Source organism: Quercus suber, unplaced genomic scaffold (genome assembly GCF_002906115.3).
Source record: "Quercus suber isolate HL8 unplaced genomic scaffold, Cork oak 2.0 scaffold_311, whole genome shotgun sequence".
NCBI lineage: Eukaryota > Viridiplantae > Streptophyta > Magnoliopsida > Fagales > Fagaceae > Quercus > Quercus suber.
In genome coordinates this window covers 91,483-110,991 of record NW_027069767.1, presented here as the reverse complement: position 1 = coordinate 110,991, position 19,509 = coordinate 91,483, and the positions used below count along the sequence as shown (strand labels likewise).

General features: G+C 33.7%; 1 protein-coding gene and 1 pseudogene across 1 annotated transcript; both read right to left on the bottom strand.

The window, feature by feature from the left end:
- Nucleotides 1-4,391: 4,391 nt before the first annotated feature.
- On the bottom strand, nucleotides 4,392-7,532 carry LOC111998247 (1-aminocyclopropane-1-carboxylate oxidase homolog 1). The gene is made up of 3 exons (XM_024030357.2): nucleotides 6,895-7,532; nucleotides 5,420-5,741; nucleotides 4,392-4,874 (listed from the first exon to the last, which is right to left on the bottom strand). The coding sequence occupies exons 1-3, from the start codon at nucleotides 7,431-7,433 to the stop codon at nucleotides 4,617-4,619; spliced, it is 1,119 nt and encodes a 372-aa protein (XP_023886125.1). The 5' UTR covers nucleotides 7,434-7,532; the 3' UTR covers nucleotides 4,392-4,616.
- Nucleotides 7,533-13,293: 5,761 nt separating this feature from the next.
- On the bottom strand, nucleotides 13,294-17,132 carry LOC111998251 (1-aminocyclopropane-1-carboxylate oxidase homolog 1-like; annotated as a pseudogene).
- Nucleotides 17,133-19,509: the final 2,377 nt, after the last annotated feature.

Below are 19,509 nucleotides of genomic sequence, written 5' to 3'. Positions count from 1 at the left end.
CACCTGCTAAGTGCTACAAGAAAAGTATCATTTTTACGAATAAGAAAGAAAAAAAAATAAAAGGAAAGTGTCATTATCTTATGAGGAAATTATATACTTTAATCAAAATAATTTGCAAGACACAGCTCCTTTTTTTAAAGATAAGGAAAGTCATGATTAAGGATTTTTATATCTTCAGAGATGGCTAAAATGAAGATAAAAATCAGTAATATATATATATATATATATACACACACAAAAATACATATACAAAAAAGTCAAAATAGTCATATATTACTGTTTGTAAAATATTTAGCAATATACCATATTTTTAAAACTTGATTTTGTGAAACTTGAGTTTGCTATGTAATTCAAGTTCTAGAAACTCAAGTCATTTGAAAAAATAGCCTTCAAATTTGTTATGTTATTTTTTATGGAATTTGAGTTCTTGAAACTTGAGTTACATAAAAAATTGGTGGCTATTTTTCATGGAACTCAAGTTTGTGAAACTTGAGTTTCACAAACTCAGTGAACGTTTGGATAGAGCTAAAATTCAATTTTTAGCTGCGTTGTGCATTTTTCAGTGGGTCCCGTGCATTGTTCACGGGATCCGCAAGTACTTTATTTAGTAAAAAAAAAAAAAAAACTTTAAAACTGGGTCCCACAGTACTATTTATACATTTAAAAATTATTTTGTTACAATACTTTCATTTTTCAGCAATAAATAGTATCCAAATAGACTGTTAATTTTTAAAAACGTTATAGATCCCTAATTATTTCACAAACAGTGATAGATCTATACATATTTTGTCAATTAGTATACTTGCTCATTTTGGCATATGTGTGTGTGTGTGTATATATATATATATATATATGCGTGTGTGTACACACACATATAAAGAAGTGGTTAGGGGTGTCCAACAGCAACTGATACCTGATCCACCCGGCCAACCCATCCAACCCGGCCCGAGAACCGGCCGACCCGACGCCGGTGACGGACGGCGGCGGGTCTCCGCCTCCAAAATTGGAAAACCACAGGTCGGTTTGCAGGTTTTCTCCCCAAAACCCGAAGAAACCCAACCGAATCGATCAAAAGAGAAATTTCTAGCAAAATTTTTTAGATCTAGCGAGATCTCAGCCATTTCTGGCGAGATCTCAGCTAGATCCATGGAATCTCCATTGGATTTGGCGAGATCTCGCCGAATCTAGTGAGATTTGGCCAAATCCAGCGATAACCCTGTGGACGACTAAATTTCTCGGTTCGAAATAAAGTCAAACAAGTAAAATAGTGTCATAAATGTGAATTTGTATTGATGAATGTGTGGTACAATTCTCTGTAATTACAAAAGAGTGATCATCTGATTCGATCTCCTTGAAAGATTTTTTAATTGGATTTGTGGTAATGTGATTTTCACTTGAACACAAAGTATCCTTCAATTTGGTTGAAGGATGGATCGAAGATTGTTGAAACGGAATTACAATGAATCTCTGGCTATGAGCTTGTTAGAAATCCTTTGTTCTTCACGTTCTTCGTGTTCTTCGTGTTCTTGGTGCGTTCTTCGTCTTCAAAGGTTTGTGGTGGAAGTTCTTCGGGGCTTTAGAGGCTTGATCCGTAGAGCTTCGTTGATTTATGATTTGTTGAGGTTTCTGGAGGCTTTTGAGCTTGATTCCAGTGAACTTTGAGATTTAGGAATATGATTTGGATGATTCCTCTTTGAATGTTCTTCGTACTTGAAGGTTTGTGGTGGAAGTTCTTCGGGGCTTTAGAGGCTTGATCCGTAGAGCTTCACTGATTTGTGATTTGTTGATGTTTCTGGAGGCTTTTGAGCTTGATTCCAGTGAACTTTGAGATTTAGGAATATGATTTGGATGATTCCTCTTTGAATGTTCTTCGTACTTGAAGGTTTGTGGTGGAAGTTCTTCGGGGCTTTAGAGGCTTGATCCGTAGAGCTTCGCTGATTTATGATTTGTTGAGGTTTCTGGAGGCTTTTGAGCTTGATTCCAGTGAACTTTGAGATTTAGGAATATGATTTGGATGATTCCTCTTTGAATGTTCTTCGTACTTGAAGGTTTGTGGTGGAAGTTCTTCGGGGCTTTAGAGGCTTAGATCCGTTGAGCTTCACCAATTTATGGTTTGTTGAGGTTTCTAGAGGCTTTTGAACTTGATTCCAGTGAACTTTGAGATCTAGGCAGGCAGTTTGGATAATTCTGCTTTGAATGTTCTTCGTATTTGAAGGTTGAAGTTCTTGAAGTTCTTGGAGGCTTTAGAGCTTGATTCCGTCAGAGCTTCTGGACTTCTGAGTGCTTCAAATGGTTTGGTCCCCTCTCCAAATCTCTAGATCTCTTCAGATCTGAACCCTTCAGCCCAGATCCCCTCTCAAATGCCTTAGGAAGGCTTCTATTTATAGGAGTTTAGGGGTAGGTAAGTGACACGTGGCGGAGTTTGATTGGTGACACGTGGCAGAGCTTGATTGGTCCGCTTATGTCATCGCTTACACGTGCGAGGCTGATTATGTCATCGCTTACACGTGCGAAGCTGATTATGTCATTGCTTACACGTGCGATGATGTGTGATTGATTTTTGCATGACACTTGGCAAATTTCTGTTGGTTTCTGAGTAATGATAGTAAAACCTAGCAGCAATACGCGGCGCTTTGTAATTGGCCGTATTTTGTGGACTTAATAGTGTGACGTGTCAGCTTGTGATAGGTCGGGAATTTTCCCTGTCTACAGTAATATTGTGCCATTAAGGGGACTTTATCAAGGGGATCCTCTGTCATCTTATCTGTTTCTTCTATGTGCAAATGGTTTTTCTTCACTTATTAATAAGGCTGTAAGAAGTCACACTATGAGTGGACTTTCTATTTGTAAAGGCTGCCCTACAATATCACACCTCTTTTTTGCGGATGATAGTCTGTTTTTCTGCAAAGTTAGTAGCCAAGAATGCCAGTATCTAATTGATATTCTTCGTCTGTATGAGGCTACTTCGGGTCAAAAAATCAATACAGACAAATCATCGGTGTTCTTTAGTGCTAATACCCCTGAAGAGAAGAAAATTGAGACTTTAGATATTCTTGGCAAATCTAAGATTGAAGTTTTTGCGGAGATCAAAGAAAGGGTGGGAGGAAAATTCTCTAGATGGAAGGAGAAAATTCTTTCTATTGGTGGTAGAGAGATTTTGATCAAAGCGGTGGCCCAAGCTATCCCTACATACACTATGAGCTATTTTCAGCTTCTTAAGGGATTGTGTGATGAGATTGAATGCATAATGAGGAAGTTTTGGTGAGGTTAGAGGGGTCAAGAGTCTAAGGTTGCTTGGGTAAGCTGGAGGAAGTTATTTAAGTCAAAGCTTAAAGGTGGTATGAGTTTTAGAAATCTTCAAGCGTTCAATTTTGCCATGCTTGCAAAGCAAGGTTGGAGGCTCCTGGAAAACCCAAACTCATTAGTAGCTCGTATGTATAGAGCTAAGTATTATCCCCATGGTGAAAAATTCAGCCTAATGGTTTAGTTCAAATTTCGTATTATTGTAATTTATTTATTATTCCTTCATTCAATATTTGAATTTGGTGACCAAAATGTTGATCTTGATCAACATCTCCAACTGTGCAAGCTCATTTGCCAGGTAAGGTAGGTATGCACTTTGATGCCAAAAGGCATCAATGTATTGGGTTGATCAATACATATATATAGTGGTTGTGGACCTCATACTCGGTCTTGGTCTTTTTTCTATATACAAATTGTTTCTTTTTTCTTTACCCGTCTTTAATAGAGAATTCATGCCAATCTTTGTAGGAGCAATTGGTGATAATTGCGGAATTCTGGAAACTAGTAAAGAGCCGGTGGAGTCAATACCGTACTGTACCGGCCGATATAGCCAGAATTTTTCGTACCGGCACCTTGGCCGATACAGAAACACGGCTATTTCGTACCACTTTTTATACCAAAGCTTACCGAGTTGTACCGGCAAAACCGGGAAAAAAAATCAGATACCGGACGGTAAAAGAAAAACAAGAAAAATGAAAATTAAGTGATTAACGGTAAAAGAAAATACCATGTAACCTATAATACCGCCATCGCCAGCACTGTTCTGAAAGTGACCAGCCATTCTTCTTCTTCTTCACGCCCATCCCTCCATCCGTCTGCCTCTCTTAGTTTTTAAGGTCTTATTTTTGATGGCTTTTCTAATTATTTATTTATGAGAGTATGCAACAAACACAAACGTTTTATTCTATTTAAAATGTACTATCAGCTTTTGTCTTTCAAGTTATAAGCATTTCACACTTTCAATCTACAAACATTTCGCATGACTATCATCAGCTAACTATCTAACAACTAGAACCACATTACATGTCCAAATGTTTCAGGTAATGTTTCTTAGTAACATCTTTATGAATGCTAAGAACACTCACATGTTTCATAACAAAAGCTACTCAAAGAGATAAACTCATGCATTGTACATATTAGCAACTAGTTTTATTATTTAATTTGCATTTCACATATCTTGGATTTGGTTTCTCTAGGGACAAACATTAAGTTTACGATTAAATTCATTATATTATTACTAATATCATATAGATTCCAATGCCATGCATTGAGTGCTGGAAAGCTACCATAGCTGACCGAAATTATCCACGGCTTCACAGCTTGAAATGATCTAGTGCAGGGATTCCATTCAGCCCTTTCATGTAATAGTGTGACACGAACTCTTTCATAGTGGTTTCCCTATATTTAGAGGGCGTTTCTTCTGATAACAACTCCTTAATTGGCCCGTATAGTCTCGAGGCATTTTCTGGTGGAAGATGTGTTCTGAAGAAACTTGCAACTGAAATTCTTGGACCTACATTTTTGGCAAATACTCTGTGGTTGACACTTATAAACCTGTCATTAGAGATTAGCTGCACAAAGACAGATGGAAATTAGTAAAAGAACCCCCTGAATTTTTAAAAAAACTTTTTTTTATTGTAACCCCTGAATATCTTTTTTTTGGACAATTCAATATCTAGGGGGATTTGAATATTGGATGTCTCCATTGGAAACAACTGGAGATGCCAACCAGTTGCTAAAAGGTTCTTAGTCATAACCCCCACAATATAATTGTGCCAGTGTAAGTTTGTTCTATTAAAATCAAGCTTATGCATAAGGTTACTTGATATTTCCCCCCCTTCATTTGTTGAACAATTACTTTTTGGCTTGTATGTCAAATGTCTATAAAGATGACATTTGACTTCAATGGTTGCTCAAAAGCGTGTCATACTTATATACTAGATGCCACCGTGGTTGACAGCCAAATCAAGCCTCACAAGTCAAGCAGCCAAGTATGACATACTCTATTGTGAGTGCTCATCTTAAGTTCATGCTTAATTTGGGCTTGAACACATAATAATATGGAAATTTCTTGTCTTCTTTTAAATAATATATATATTTATAATTATAGACTTGCCTGTAACATATCTCCCAGGTTCACTACTAGAGCTCCAGGAATGGGGTTAACATCAACCCATTGATTTTCATGGAGAACTTGAAGGCCACCAATTTTGTCTTGTAAGAGCACAGTGAGGAAGCTACTGTCAGAATGGGCACTAGTGCCCCAAGTCAGCTCTGGCTCAGGACATGCTGGGTAGTAATGGCCAAGGAAAAAAAGTCCCTCTGCACAGCCAATGTCTTTCAGGTGGCTTGGATTGAGGCCAAGTGCTTCTGACAGCAGCTCAAATAGAGTAACCCCTAATCTCATTACTTTGTTTGAGAAGTCTATCACTATGTCTCTGCAAAAGTACGTATCATGAAGTCATGAATAAAATTTCACTAGCTTATATTTTCTAGTTCCTATCTCTGCAATAACAAGCACCAAAATCTTAATTTGATTACACATAGTTTTATATATATTGCGAAGCTTTTCAAAAAATGTTAAAATTATATTATATAAAAAATAAAAATAAAAATGTCAACTACACCCTAAAACAGTTGGCACTTCCCAACTCCAATTAATTTCCCCCACAAACATTAAATTAGAATATTATAAATATCAACTGAGAATCAGAACCCCTCCTTCATGAAGTCAATGTAGCCCTCTTATCCCTAACAGTTTGTTCACCAGATTTCCTTGATCCTATTTTGAACATTGTAAATGGCTCTTTAAAATCCCTCTCTTGCTGGGAATTCTATTTTTTTCCCACGAACCTAAATATTTTGGCCCACAATATGTTTCTTGGGCAACTTTTTGTAATTGGGATAAACTTTTAACCATCTCTTACCTTCGTGATTGGGTTTTCTACCCACATGATAGAGGTAGGTTAGGCCCCTCTTTCTTCTTAATACAATTACTCTTAATTATCAACCAAAAAAAAAAAAAAAAAAAATCTCATGAGATCATCTAGAAGGTCTTAAATTCAAAATTCCTAACCAATTTCTTAGAACCACCTTTTAGGAATTCCTCAAAGTAATTACATGGTGTATTTGGGATGGGACTTTTAAAAAAATAAAATAAAAGAATGTTATAAATAAATATTATTTGATTATTTAGAATAAATAATCTAACCTAAATACACTAATCAAAACTAATAAGAATAGTAATCTAGCTATAAGGAATGATGCTAGAGCTTAGGTAGGAGCTTGTAGAAAAAAGTTAAAAAGTTTATACAGAATAGAGTTTTGTGCATCTGTTGGGGTGTCTCTTTCCTACTTGTGTTGTTTATTGATTTTAGGTATTCCTTTTCTCAGTAAACAATGAAATTCTCATTCATCAAAGAAAATGAACCATCAACACCCAAGTGAACGATGAATACTGGCTATATAAGCCATATATAGTATCTCCATGAATAGAAAGTGCTAGTTATTGGGGAAAACAAAAAACAAAAAACAAAAAACAAAACAAAAGGAAAAAGAAATCTTGCTAGGATGGTAGTAGTGTAACTTAACCTGCAAACATTAGGCAACTCTTCAGGACTGGGAGGATGAGGAGCCAAAACACAGGACAAGGTATCCCTCCAATTTGCAGCTTGTGCTTGATACAAATCAAAATTGCTATTATATATCACCTTTTGTGTGTAATCACGCGAATAGAGTTGTTTCTTCACTTCAAGATCTTGCTCATGAAATCTACGTATCCCATCAATCATCTCATCCAAAACACTTACTGGAATCCCATGATTAATCACTTGGAAAAATCCCCACTTCTCAGAAGCATACTGGACTTTGTTTATAATCTCATTATGTAGACTAGCGTCTTTGCCAAGGCCTTCCAAATCTATGATTGGAATGCCAGAGTTGGAGACTTTACCTGAATTCTCAACAAGCTTATGTTGCTCATGGATGAATATCCGTGGGATCTTATCCAACCCGACATCCACAAGTCCCTTAACTCCAGCTTTAGAGTCATCAAAAGCCTTCAACTCAGTGTTTCTGTCATACTTTGATTCAAGTTCAGCCTGATTTTCTCCTGGGCCTGTGACTACCATTTTTTTTTTTCCCGTATTCTCTTGTAGATTTAGTATAACAATATAGCTTGGCAAGCTTGTGGCCCGTGTGAAGTATAAAACTCAGTTCAGAAGACTTCTCCTTGAATGAATCATTGAATTCTCTAATAAAGGGTCCGTTTGGATAGCACTTATTGTTACTAAAAGTTGATAAAAACTGATTGTTGCTGAAAATACTGTAGCAAAATAATTTTTGAGCTAATATTCAACAAAATGTGTGAATAGTATTGTGGGACCCACTTTTAATATTAAATATTGCGTGAACAATGCGTGAACAGTGCATGCACAGTACATGCACAGTAAATTTTGTCCCCCAAAGTCAACAAGTGCGGCAAAAAAAAAAAAAAAGAGAAAACGCGAAGCTGGAAAACGCACCGAAAGACTGTTAGGTAGCGTTTGCTATTTGCTTAAAAAACCTTTTTTTTTTTAATACTATTTAGCTTATTTTTTATTATTATTTAACTTATTTTTGTTATTATTTATCGATTTTATTACATTTTTTAGTATTATTCATGAGTCTATCTTATTTTAGCAAAAAATTTTCAAGTTCAGCTAAATAAACTTTTCCAAATGGACTCTTAAAGAAAGAAACAACACGAAATTGGAAAAAAAACACCGATTCCAGTAATTTTGGTATGACCAATAGTTTTTAATTGTGTATCACTTTTACATAGAATTATCATTTTTTTATCCGCTACTCATAATTTATCATATTTGTCAAAAGCACCATGAGGTCTCTTTTTTATTTTTTCTTTAGGCTAAAATGCAAAACTCACCCTCTAAGTTTTACTATTTTTCATTTCAGTCCTTTAAGTTTGCATTTGGTCATTTTAGTCCTCTAAATTTCAAAACTTCTCAATTCAATCCTTCCATCAAACAGTCATCCATTTTTAACACCCCCAAAACGACACTGTTTTGGATTGATTTTAAATTTTATTGATTTATTTCTTAATTTAAAAAAAAAAACGTTAGTTAATTAAAAACCAAAAATTAAAAATAAAACCAAACCCCAAAGTTTTTCCATCGAGCAGGGGAGAGAAGGGGATGACAACCAAGAAGCTATAGGAAGGTGAGAGGACGATTATGAAACAAATTAACAGAGTAGCTTTGGTGAATCAGGGTTTGGAGGCCAACAATGAGGCAGTGGAGACAGCGGCAGTAGATGCGGTAGATGTTGGAGAGCTAGGAGTCGACTATGTGGGGAGTATGGGTGACGAAGGTTTTGATTTGGTCAGAGTTGAGTGCGACTTTGAAGAGGTCATGGGTGTGTGTCTTGGTTCACTTCGTGGTCGAAAATATTCATAGCCATGGTGGTGAAAATGAAAAAGAAATTCTGGGTTTTGGTTTCTGGAGTGTGAGAGTGAAAATATAGAGTGGTGGGAGAGTATATAGAAGAAAAGGTGCATAGAGAGATGATTGCAAGTGATCTATTAGAATTTGATAGAAATGGTTGGGATCTATATAAATTTTGTTAGGATTTTCATTGTTGACTTGCTCGGTATGGAAGCCATTGATGAGAGCTGGGTAGAGACGTTTAGGGTTTGGCTCGTTTGGTTTTATTTATTTAAATTAAGAAATAAATAATTAAATTAAAATTTATAATCAGTTCAAAACAGGTCATTTTCAGGTTGTAAACAGAAAAATGGATGACTATTTAACAAAAGACTGAATTGAAATTTTTTGAAATTTAGAGAATTGAAATGACTAAACACAAACTTAAAGGATTAAAATGAAAAGTTGTGAAATTTAGAGGGTGAGTTTTACATTTTTGTCTTTTTTTTTTTTTTTTATGTTAGTTTTACAGGATCACTTATTGTCATTATCAAGAACATCACTGCAAGACAAGCACAAAGTAACAGGTTTATGAACGATTAACAATTTTTTATACCAGTTTAGCAAAAAATAAAAAATAAAAAAATAAAAAAATTATACCAACTCTCGAGTTCCTGATAGCTCTCTCTCTCTCTCTCTCTCTCTCTTTCTTTTTATATAAAATTTTTTATTAATAATTTGGTAAGTAATAATAGTGTTAAATCGTGACTGTGCCATAAAAGTTCAAAACTTATTTTATTTATTATTTATTAATATAATAGAATTTTAATTTATAATATCCGTTCTATGATAATCTTTATATTTATCATTAAGCTGAAATATTAATTAATTTTTTATATAGAAAATATTCAAATCTTAGATGTAAAAACTTTACCAATTAAGTTAATTGAAATTTAAAATTCATTTTTTAAAATAAATTTCCCGGGGGCGGTTGGATCCCATGCAACCATGCAAGGTACCCCTCCGGCTAATAAGCACTATTATTAAGCATTAGCTACGGACACTTTAAGCCGGTCTCTTATGCATTTAGGGGACTTTAATGCTTGTTTGGCATTTTGGTAGGAAGTAGAATATTTAATGATATTTTTTCACGTGAACAAAAATATTTACATCCAATATGTGTCTAAATCTTTGCCAAAAAAAAAAAAAAAAAAAGTAAGCCTTGACATGTCTAAAAATCTACAAGTAAATTTAATGAAAATAAAATATAATTAAATTATGTATAGTATACGGTAAATATTACACTTTAATTTAATGAGTTATGTATTACATAAGAGTAATTAGAGAGAATAAAAAATACATTAGTCAACTATATAAATGCATTTATATGTTTTTAGCCAAAATTTAGGGGTGTACATTATTGAGATTTTTGTCCAAAATTATTATTACTTTTTACCAAAAATACAGGACAGAGGTAGGATTTTTGAACAGTCAATTCTACAAGCAAGTCATAAACCAGAGCAATTAGCAATACAAGTGCACAATTCAACAAGAAATAGACATTCCATACACAAGCTATTTACAATTTTAGTTCAAATTTGTTACACATAAGACACTTGATTGTTGATATGCCAGGCGATGTGAAAACATTGCAACGCCAGAAAATGTTAACATGCACATATGGGTACAGAAATGAAAATCCAAGTAAAGCTATACCTGCAAAATAAACACATTTGGAGCAATAGCTGAGGGTCAGTGTTAAAAATCCAATGAATGAAAAAGATGAACCATATAACATGTTCTGTAAGTCTCACAAAAGCTAACCTCGGGCATTGATAGCCAACTTCAAAATTTGAAAGGTTCTAATCTAGGGTTCCCATCCAGCCCTTTTGAGTAAATATAAGAAACAAATTCCCTTAGGGTTGTTTCCCTGTAAACTAGGGGTTTTTCTTTTGATAGGAACTTCTTGATTGGTCCATACATCCTATGGGTATCCCCTTCCTTGAAATGTGTTCTGAAAAAAACTATGGAGATTCTTGGACATACATTCTGTGCTAGTACCCTGCAAATCTCTTTACCTTGTTCGATTAATCAATTATTATATTTCTGCAAATGGATTAAAAACATTAATGGAATTCTCAACTACACATGGAAAAAAAGACGATTGAAACAATTCTTGCTGGAGAATGCAGATGTAATACAAAGGGTATATAATTGTAGAGAAAAGAACTGATTGGCACTAAGAGTAAATTTCTCCATCTATGGCAAAGAAGTTAGGAACCTTGACTGGCTACGTTGAAGATATGAACACACACACACACACTCACACACACAAAAGTAAAGTAAGCAAATCCAACAAATTGTAAAAGATTAATTTTGGGTATGTCAACTTTTCTTCCTACCGGGTTCGCCCATAGAGAAGAACCAAAAAAATTCCTACCCATTTCCTCTTACCCATTTGTATTTATTTATTTATTATTATTAAATTAAAGTTTTGGCACTTCAAAGTTTGGGATATATTTATTTTGGCCTTTTACATTTCAAAATTTTTATTCTGACCTCCTATATTTGATTATGTTTTATATTGGCCATAAAATCTATTTTCATTAAAATAATGTGACTGTTATAATCCTTCATGTTTAATTATTTTAAGAAACACTAGCTCTAAATTATTATGGAATGTAGAACTTCATTGTTATAGGTAGAAAAACATATTATGGACGATTAGATTCCAAGTTCGACAGATCAAGAATCATAGATTTACCTTTTCAAATCTAAAGTGATTTGTTAAGTCTGTTATACTCATGGGTTTTTGTAACCCTAATGAAAAACCTATATAAAGGCCATTAAGCACGAGTTATTGAGAGGCTAGAGAGGTAGAAACTCTAAGATTTTCATAAATTAGATCTGAACTTCCACCTATTCAACTTGTGAGAGTTTGAGAGCAAATATATAACAATCAACATAGTATTGCTATTGCCATAGTGATAATCTTTTATGAAACCATAATGCAATCTAGTCTGCATCGAAATTGCTGGTCTAAACCTTCAAGTGGTTTTCTTGGAGTCTTAAACAGGAAGTTTGTGTGCAACACATCATAATAGAAGAGTCTATGGATCTCGAAATTACGTGTGGTCACGTAAATAAGTACTCCATTGGGTAGCATTAGATTTAGTGTTAAATATTCTATGTAAACTTTCATTCTATTTTAGTGGAGTGGTTGCCTTGGGGATTGATGGTCAAATTTCCCCAGGTTTTTGTTGTGAAACAGTTTGTGTCATCGGTTTTCTTAGGTCATCAGTTTGGCGTGTTATGTGATTTATGTTTTAATGGTGTCCATAATTTTTTTTGATATCCATATTTAAAATGTGAAATGAGTCCTGCATATAGACAACATATAACGCTTTCTACATATATATATATATATATATAATCTACAATTTTTTTGTCATGCCGAACAAGATAATTAATGTTCAAACCCTCCACCTACACTAAAACACTAAAGTCTGAGCCTGATGATCAAGAGCAATCATTATAAAAACTCTATATGATCTAAAATATATACACTGGTGTCTTGGCCTGTTGACCTAAAAATCTTGAGTAATGTTTAAGGATAGACCCAAATTTTAATGATGAGATTTTTTTTTTTTTTAAATCCCCAAGCAAAATGCATCATCTTGTTCTCAAGTTTTGCCATTATCTCATCCTCTATGTAGGTTCCTCAAGATTGCATTAGAAGAACATTCAATCCACTTTGCAACCAAAAATAGAAAATATCTTTTGTTCTTCAAAATTGCGTTGGCACAACACTCGAACCAAAGACATTTCCAAAGAAATTGAATTAGATGATTATTCTATTGTATTAGAATATAAATACAGAGAATTGTACACACTTGTTGATTAATACAAATTTACATTTGTGAAAATTTTTCAATTGTTTGATTTCAGAACTTGATATTCCTGGTCTCAACAAATGGTAGTATCATAACTTACTTGAATCATGGAATCATAACTTGCATGAAATAGGACATTAAATACAACATGATTCTACAAGCAATTTATACCAGAGCTACTCGTAATACAAGTGCATAATTTTTTTTTTTTTTTTTTTACAAGATAGAATTTTATTCTAGCATAATCTAAGTGTATATGTGTGTGAAACTCCAACATGGAGACTTGAACTCTAGCCCTTACCCTCCACACACTACAAGCACTTATACTTGTGAAGTGATAATTGCACCAAGGATGTGCGGTGGTCAAGTGCACAATTTAACAAGTAATAGATATTCCATACACAAGCTATTACCAATATAAGTTCAAATTTATTACACATAAGACATGCTTGATAGTTGATATGGCAGGCAATGGGCAAACATTACAACGTCAGAAAATGTTAATAAACATGCACATATGGGACATAATTGAAAATCCAAGCAAACCAAGACCTGAAAAATAAACACATTTGGAGCAATAGTTAAGGGTCAGTGTTAAAACTCCACGAACAATGATACCTTATAACATGTTCTGTAAGTATCACTAAAGCCAACCTCGAACATTGATATAGTCAACTTCAAATTTTGAAATGTTCTAATGCTGAGTTCCCATCTAGCCCTATCGAGTGAATGTAAGAAATATAATCTTTTACGGTTGTATCCCTGTAGATTGGGGGGTTTTCTTTTGATAACAACTCCTTGATTGGTCCATACAACCTATAGGTGTTCCATTGCTGTAATTTGTTCTAAAAAAACTAGCTACAGAGATCCTTGGACCTATATTCCTTGCCAGTAACCTACGAAATACGCTTTTGAATTTATCATTGGAGATTAGCTGCACCAAATTATTCCATTTTATTAATATTATTATTTATGTAAATAGAAATTAATTATAATATGTGATTTGTGAAATATGAAAATTACTTACCTGCATCATGTCTCCCAGGTTCACTACCAGTGATCCCGGATTGGGGATAACATCGACCCATTGATTTTGATAGAGGACTTGAAGGCCACCCATCTTGCAAAACAACAGTAAGGAATGTAGCATCAGTGTGTTTGCTAAGGCCCATTGTCAAATCTGGTTCAGGGCATGCTGGATAGTATGGCCCAAAATACAAGGTCCCTCAACACCGCCCATGTCTTTGAGGTGGTTGGGTTTGAGACCCAGAGCTTCTGAAAGCAACTCGGATATTGTTAGCCCTAATTTCATTACCTTCTTCGAGTAATCAATCATTATATCTCTGCATGGAAATTGATCAAAAATTTTAATACGATTTTCAACTACCCGAGAAATAATAATAATAATAATACAAGCTAGAATGAAACATTTTTTTTATGGGGGATGCAAATGTAATGCAAAGGGCTTCAGATTGTAGTGAGGAGAAGAACTGTTTGGGACTAAAAATAAATTTCTCCCTCCATAGCCAAGAAGTTAGGGGAACTTTGATGGACTACAGTGAAGAATGAAGATACATTTGATCAAAATCCACAAGTTAAAAAAATAAAAAATAAAAAAAATATTATTTTTTTCCCTTTATTTTTTCCTGCCCGTTAGCCCAAAGAGGAGAGGGGGTGAGGGTGGATTATTTCCCACCCCTTAAGGAATTTACTAACTTACACTTTTGGCATTTAGAGTTTGTCATTATTTTTATTTTTTATTTTTTAGAAACAATGATTAAATTTATTTTGATCCTTTATGTTTAAGAGTTTTACTTTGACCTTAATTTCATATTTGATTCCCTTCTCATAAGAGTCATGTCATTCATTTCCATTAATATAATGAGATTGTTATACGCCTTCATAACCATTTTATCTTTATGAAATATTAGCTCCATATTGCTATGGGATGTAAGAACTTCATTGTTATAGGCAGACAAAAATACTACATATAGTTAGATTATTAAAATAGATGAACGATATGGCCAATATAAAATCAAAATCAAACATGAAAGACTAAAATAAAAATTTTAAAACCTAAAATATAAAAAGAGTTACAAAATTTAATAACAAAAAATATACCTTCTTGCCCTCCCCCAACACCCCCCCCCCCTTTTTCTGTTTTTTTAAAAGGAAATTTATCAATAGCAGAGAAAAATTTAAGGCGTAAATGAACTTTTAATCTCTACATTTTGTAGTTTTTCCATTTTGGTCATTACATTTTATTTTTACCACTTTTAGTCTCTAAACCAATTAATGCTTGACATTTAGTCCTTACCGTGACCCAACTAACAGTAAAAACTGACATGGCTGACGGTAGGATAAAAAAAAAAAATATAATCACACACATTAATTAATTAAATTAAAAATAAATATTAAAAAAAAACTCATTCGTTTTTGGGAAGAACATGAAGATCACAAGAACTCGAACCTAGATCAAAGAACTCAAGAACACACGTCTCTCTCTTCCTTTCTCTCTCTATCCATCATGCCCACGACTAGTAATCACCACCACCACCAACAACCTAAAGCCAACAACAACCTAAACTCAACCCCACCACCAAAAGGTAGCCGCCACCATCACCGAGACACCACAAAATCCTAAATTTTTACAGATACCCACATGAAAAAAACACATTTGATCCAAACTACATCAACACACTTCCTAGACATCTTACAATGGAAATCACACACAAATAAAAACAAAAACATGTCAGCAGCTTAGATATGAACCCAAAGACAACAAAAAATAATAATAATATACAAGAAAAAGAATTTTATAGGAGTTGATAAATATTGTTAGCAAATTTGGTTTCGTGAGAGAGAGAGAGAGAGAGAGAGAGAGAGAGAGAGAAATCTGGGTTTGTGGATATTGTTATGGATTTTTGTTGTTGTGTTTTTTTTTTTTTTTTTTTTTTTTTTTTTTTTTTTTTTTTTTTTTTTTTTTTTTTGTCTCGACTGGGTTCAGTTGGAAAAGAGAGAGCAAATATGGGTTCGTAAGAGAGAAATCGCGGAGGGAAAAATGGGTAGAGGGGTTAGAGTACTGGGCTGAGCAGCAGCAACAGCAATGGAGTATCAGTTCGAAACCCAAAAAAACTCAGAACAAGCATAAAAGCATCGATCTATATCCAAAACCCATGCGAGCAAAACCTAGAACAACCAATCTTCAAGCAGCCGTTGCTGTCACCTTCAGTCTTCAAGCCTCTGCAGTCGTCTTCGCCATTGTCATCACCCTTGCCAAGAGAGTGAGATCGAGAGGTAGAGATAGAGGTTTGGAGAGATTTGATGGGGATTGTGGAATAGCTCAGAGAGAGGAGAAGAATTTTTTTGTTTTTTTGTTTTATAAGTGGAGAAGAGAAATTGGTTTATAAAGATTTGTTTGGTTTTAGTTAGGGATTGTAATTGGAAATGGAATTGGAAGAAAGAGATAGTTTGGACATGTTTCCAACCAAAGATTGGGGAAAAACATGTTTTTCAAATTTTTTGTTTTTGTTTTTTTTTTAAAAATTTTGTTCAAGATACTTTTTAGATCTTAATTTTAGTGATTTTTGGGTTTTAGTTCTGCTTTTTTTTTATTTAGTTAAAATTAATAAATTAATTTTTAAAATTTTTATGTTGACGTGGCATTATATTCTATGTGATTATATTATTTTTTTATTTCACCGTCAGTCACGTTAACTTTTGCTATTAGTTGGGTGATAGAAAGGACATAAATATCAGGCGTTAATTGGTTTAGGACTAAAAGTAGTAAAAATAAAATGCAGGGACAAAAAAAAAAGTGCAAAATTTAGGGACTAAAAATACATTTATGCCAAAATTTAATTTAAAATTAATTAGAGTACTGTTGCTTTATTAATTTAAGATTGGTGATGCAATTGCTTATATGGCATTAAAAAATAAAAAGTACCTGCATACTTCTAGCAATTCTGCAGGATTTGGCGGACAAGGTGCCATAGAACAATAAATGGTGTCCCTCCAATTAGCTGCTTGAGCTTGATAGAAATCAAAATTAGTATTGTATGTAAAACTTCTCGATAAATCACGTGTATAAAATTCTTTTTTAACCTCTAAGTCTTGCTCGTGAAAGCCTCTTATCCTATCGATAATCTCATCAAGCACAGTTACCTCAACTCCATGATTGACAATCTGAAAGAAACCCCACTTCTCACAAGCATCTCGGACTTTGTTAACTATGTTATCACGTAGAGTAACATCTTTATCGACACCTTCGAAGTCTATGACTGGTATGCTGAACTTGGAGTCGCAGGAAGAATCTGACACATCGTAATGCTTATTTTGCTCATGGATGAATATCCGTGGGATCTTTTCCACTCTAGCATCAACGAGTCCTTTTACCCCAGCTTTAGACTCATCAAAAGCCTTCAATTCACTTCTCCGATCATACTTAGACTCCATTTCTGCCAGTGATTCCGCTGAGCTTGTGAAAATAAGAATTCTTGCTTTTTCGATGAAGGATAAGGACAAGATGTGAGAAATCAACTTTCTTCTATTAATTGGACAAATAAAACCTGCCCAGTTGAAGTGTGTCATTAATTAACAAGTATTTTTGCCAAAATAAAATAATTGATCCCATTGTACTGTTGACTTTTTTTTTTTTTTTTTTTTTTTTTTTTTTTTAAGAATAGTATTTTAACACACACATAAAGGGGAAAATGTGTGGATTCTAGTTAGCTCAACTGGTAAAGTCTCTGATAGTTGTATAAGAGATCTGGGGTTCAATTCCTGTCTACACCAAAAACTAATTGGTGGTATATATCCAAAATGATTTAATTCTTGAATATACATCACATGCTTTAAAGTTTAAGCCTCTTTAACTCACACTCTTTAACTGACATTGGTGTATTTCACACTTTCATTGCCATTAGTGCCATCGACATTCGACAATAGACAAAATAAATTTCATAAATTTTATTAATAAGTTATGGATCAAGGTGGTATATTAGTGCAACATATTATGCCATTAGTGCCATCGACATTCGACATTAGACAAAATAAATTTCATAAATTTTATTAATAAGTTATGGATCAAGGTGGTATATTAGTGCAACATATTATATATATATATATATATATTGAAAGTTCACTAGTATAAATGCTAGAATAAGTTTAGACCTCCAAATTTTACATTACGGCTAGACTACTTTTAATCTACTCTAAACAATACAAAATAAGAGAGATAAACAAGTAATCAACCAGGACAATTAACTAGTGCATGGATAAACATAATTTACAATTAAGTAAAAGCACAATTAGCAGTAAGGGAGGAAGGAAGCAAATACAAGATAACACGATGTGTTATTGAAGAGGAAAATTGGAAAACCCGGTGGAAAAATCTATTTGCGACTTTGACAAATTGAAATAATCCACTAGCAAATCAATTGGAGTACAAAGAGACCCTCAAAGTCTAATTTAGTCACTGTACTTAAGCCTTCAAACTCTAACTACCAATAAACTTATCTGAGTCTTAGCTTTGCTTGCTTCCCACAATTATCACCAATTGCTTCTACAAAGATTGACGTTAATTCTCTAATAAAGACGGGCAAAGAAAGAAGAAACAATTTGCATAAAGAAAAAAAAAAAGCCAGGTATGTGGACCACAGCCACTTTTTTATTTATATTATTTATTAGAAAAACCCAATACATTTATACTTATTGGCATCAACGTGCATACCTATTTTACCTGGAAATGAGCTTGCACAGTTGGAGATGCAGATCAAGATCAACCTTTTGGTCACCAAATATAAATATTGAATGAAGGAATAATACATAAATTACAATAATACGAAATTTGAACTAAACCATTAGGCTTAACTGAATTTATTATTTGAAGAAATCAAAATCAACCAAAACTAAAAGTTACACTTCTATGTAGAAACTCTCTAGCTTTTTGAATCCTTCTATGTGTGTGAGACTGCTTTGTAGCATTTGCATGGATATTTTGGACATGGATTTTTTTGTGTCTTAGATCCAAATTGATGTTACTAAGATCTTAGAAGCATATTATTTAGTTTAAATATATATATATATATATATGTATGTATGTATGTATTTATGTATGTATGTGTGAGAATCTTAATGCTTGGGCCAAAAGAAAATGTGTAGGAATTTTCATCTTAGGTGGAGGTTCAATTGAAGTTTTAATTTGGATGATGAGCAATTAAAGTGGAAAGTACGTAGTCTAAATGGAAGCAATAAAAATTAAAGGGTAAATCCAGATAGAAATATTTCGACAGGTTGCAATGTATTGCGCACGTGAATTAAGATGTTAGAAAGCTTCAAGTTGTCTCCTAGGCAAAGGATTAAAAGATGTGAATCTCTTTGGAAGATCAATTTTATGCTTTCTAATTATTTGTTTTATGAGTTATTATACAAGCCAAAAATGTATTATGAACTTCTGTTCAAAATGTAATATCAGCTTTTGTCTTTCATTTTATAGACATTTCACACTTTTAATCTACAAACACTTCGCATGACTATCATCAGCTAACTATCTAACAACTAGAACCACATTGCATGTGCAAATGTTTCAGGTAATGTTTCTTAGTAACATCTTTATGAACGCTAAGAACACTCACATGCAACTATGCAAGGTACCCACTCCGGCAAATAAGCACTATTATTAGCGACGGACACTTTAAACTGGTCTCTCATGCATTTAGGGGACTTTAATGCTTGTTTGGCATTTTGGTAGGAAGTAGAATATCAAAACTTTTGCAATATAAAGCTTTAATTCAAAAGTTGGTAATTTAAAATTCTGGATTTTCAAATATGAACATCAAAGTGTAGAGTTTTCTTCTACAAGTTCTAAATCTTAAGGCATCCTTAAAAGATTT

Excerpts from the sequence above, each read along its gene's own strand:
- LOC111998247 (XM_024030357.2), bottom strand. The coding sequence starts at position 7,433 with ATGGTAGTCACAGGCCCAGGAGAAAATCAGGCTGAACTTGAATCAAAG. Across the intron at positions 5,742-6,894 it reads GAGTTGCCTAATGTTTGCAG|AGACATAGTGATAGACTTCT; the intron begins GTTAAGTTACAC and ends GTACTTTTGCAG. Across the intron at positions 4,875-5,419 it reads ACCTGGGAGATATGTTACAG|CTAATCTCTAATGACAGGTT; the intron begins GCAAGTCTATAA and ends GTCTTTGTGCAG.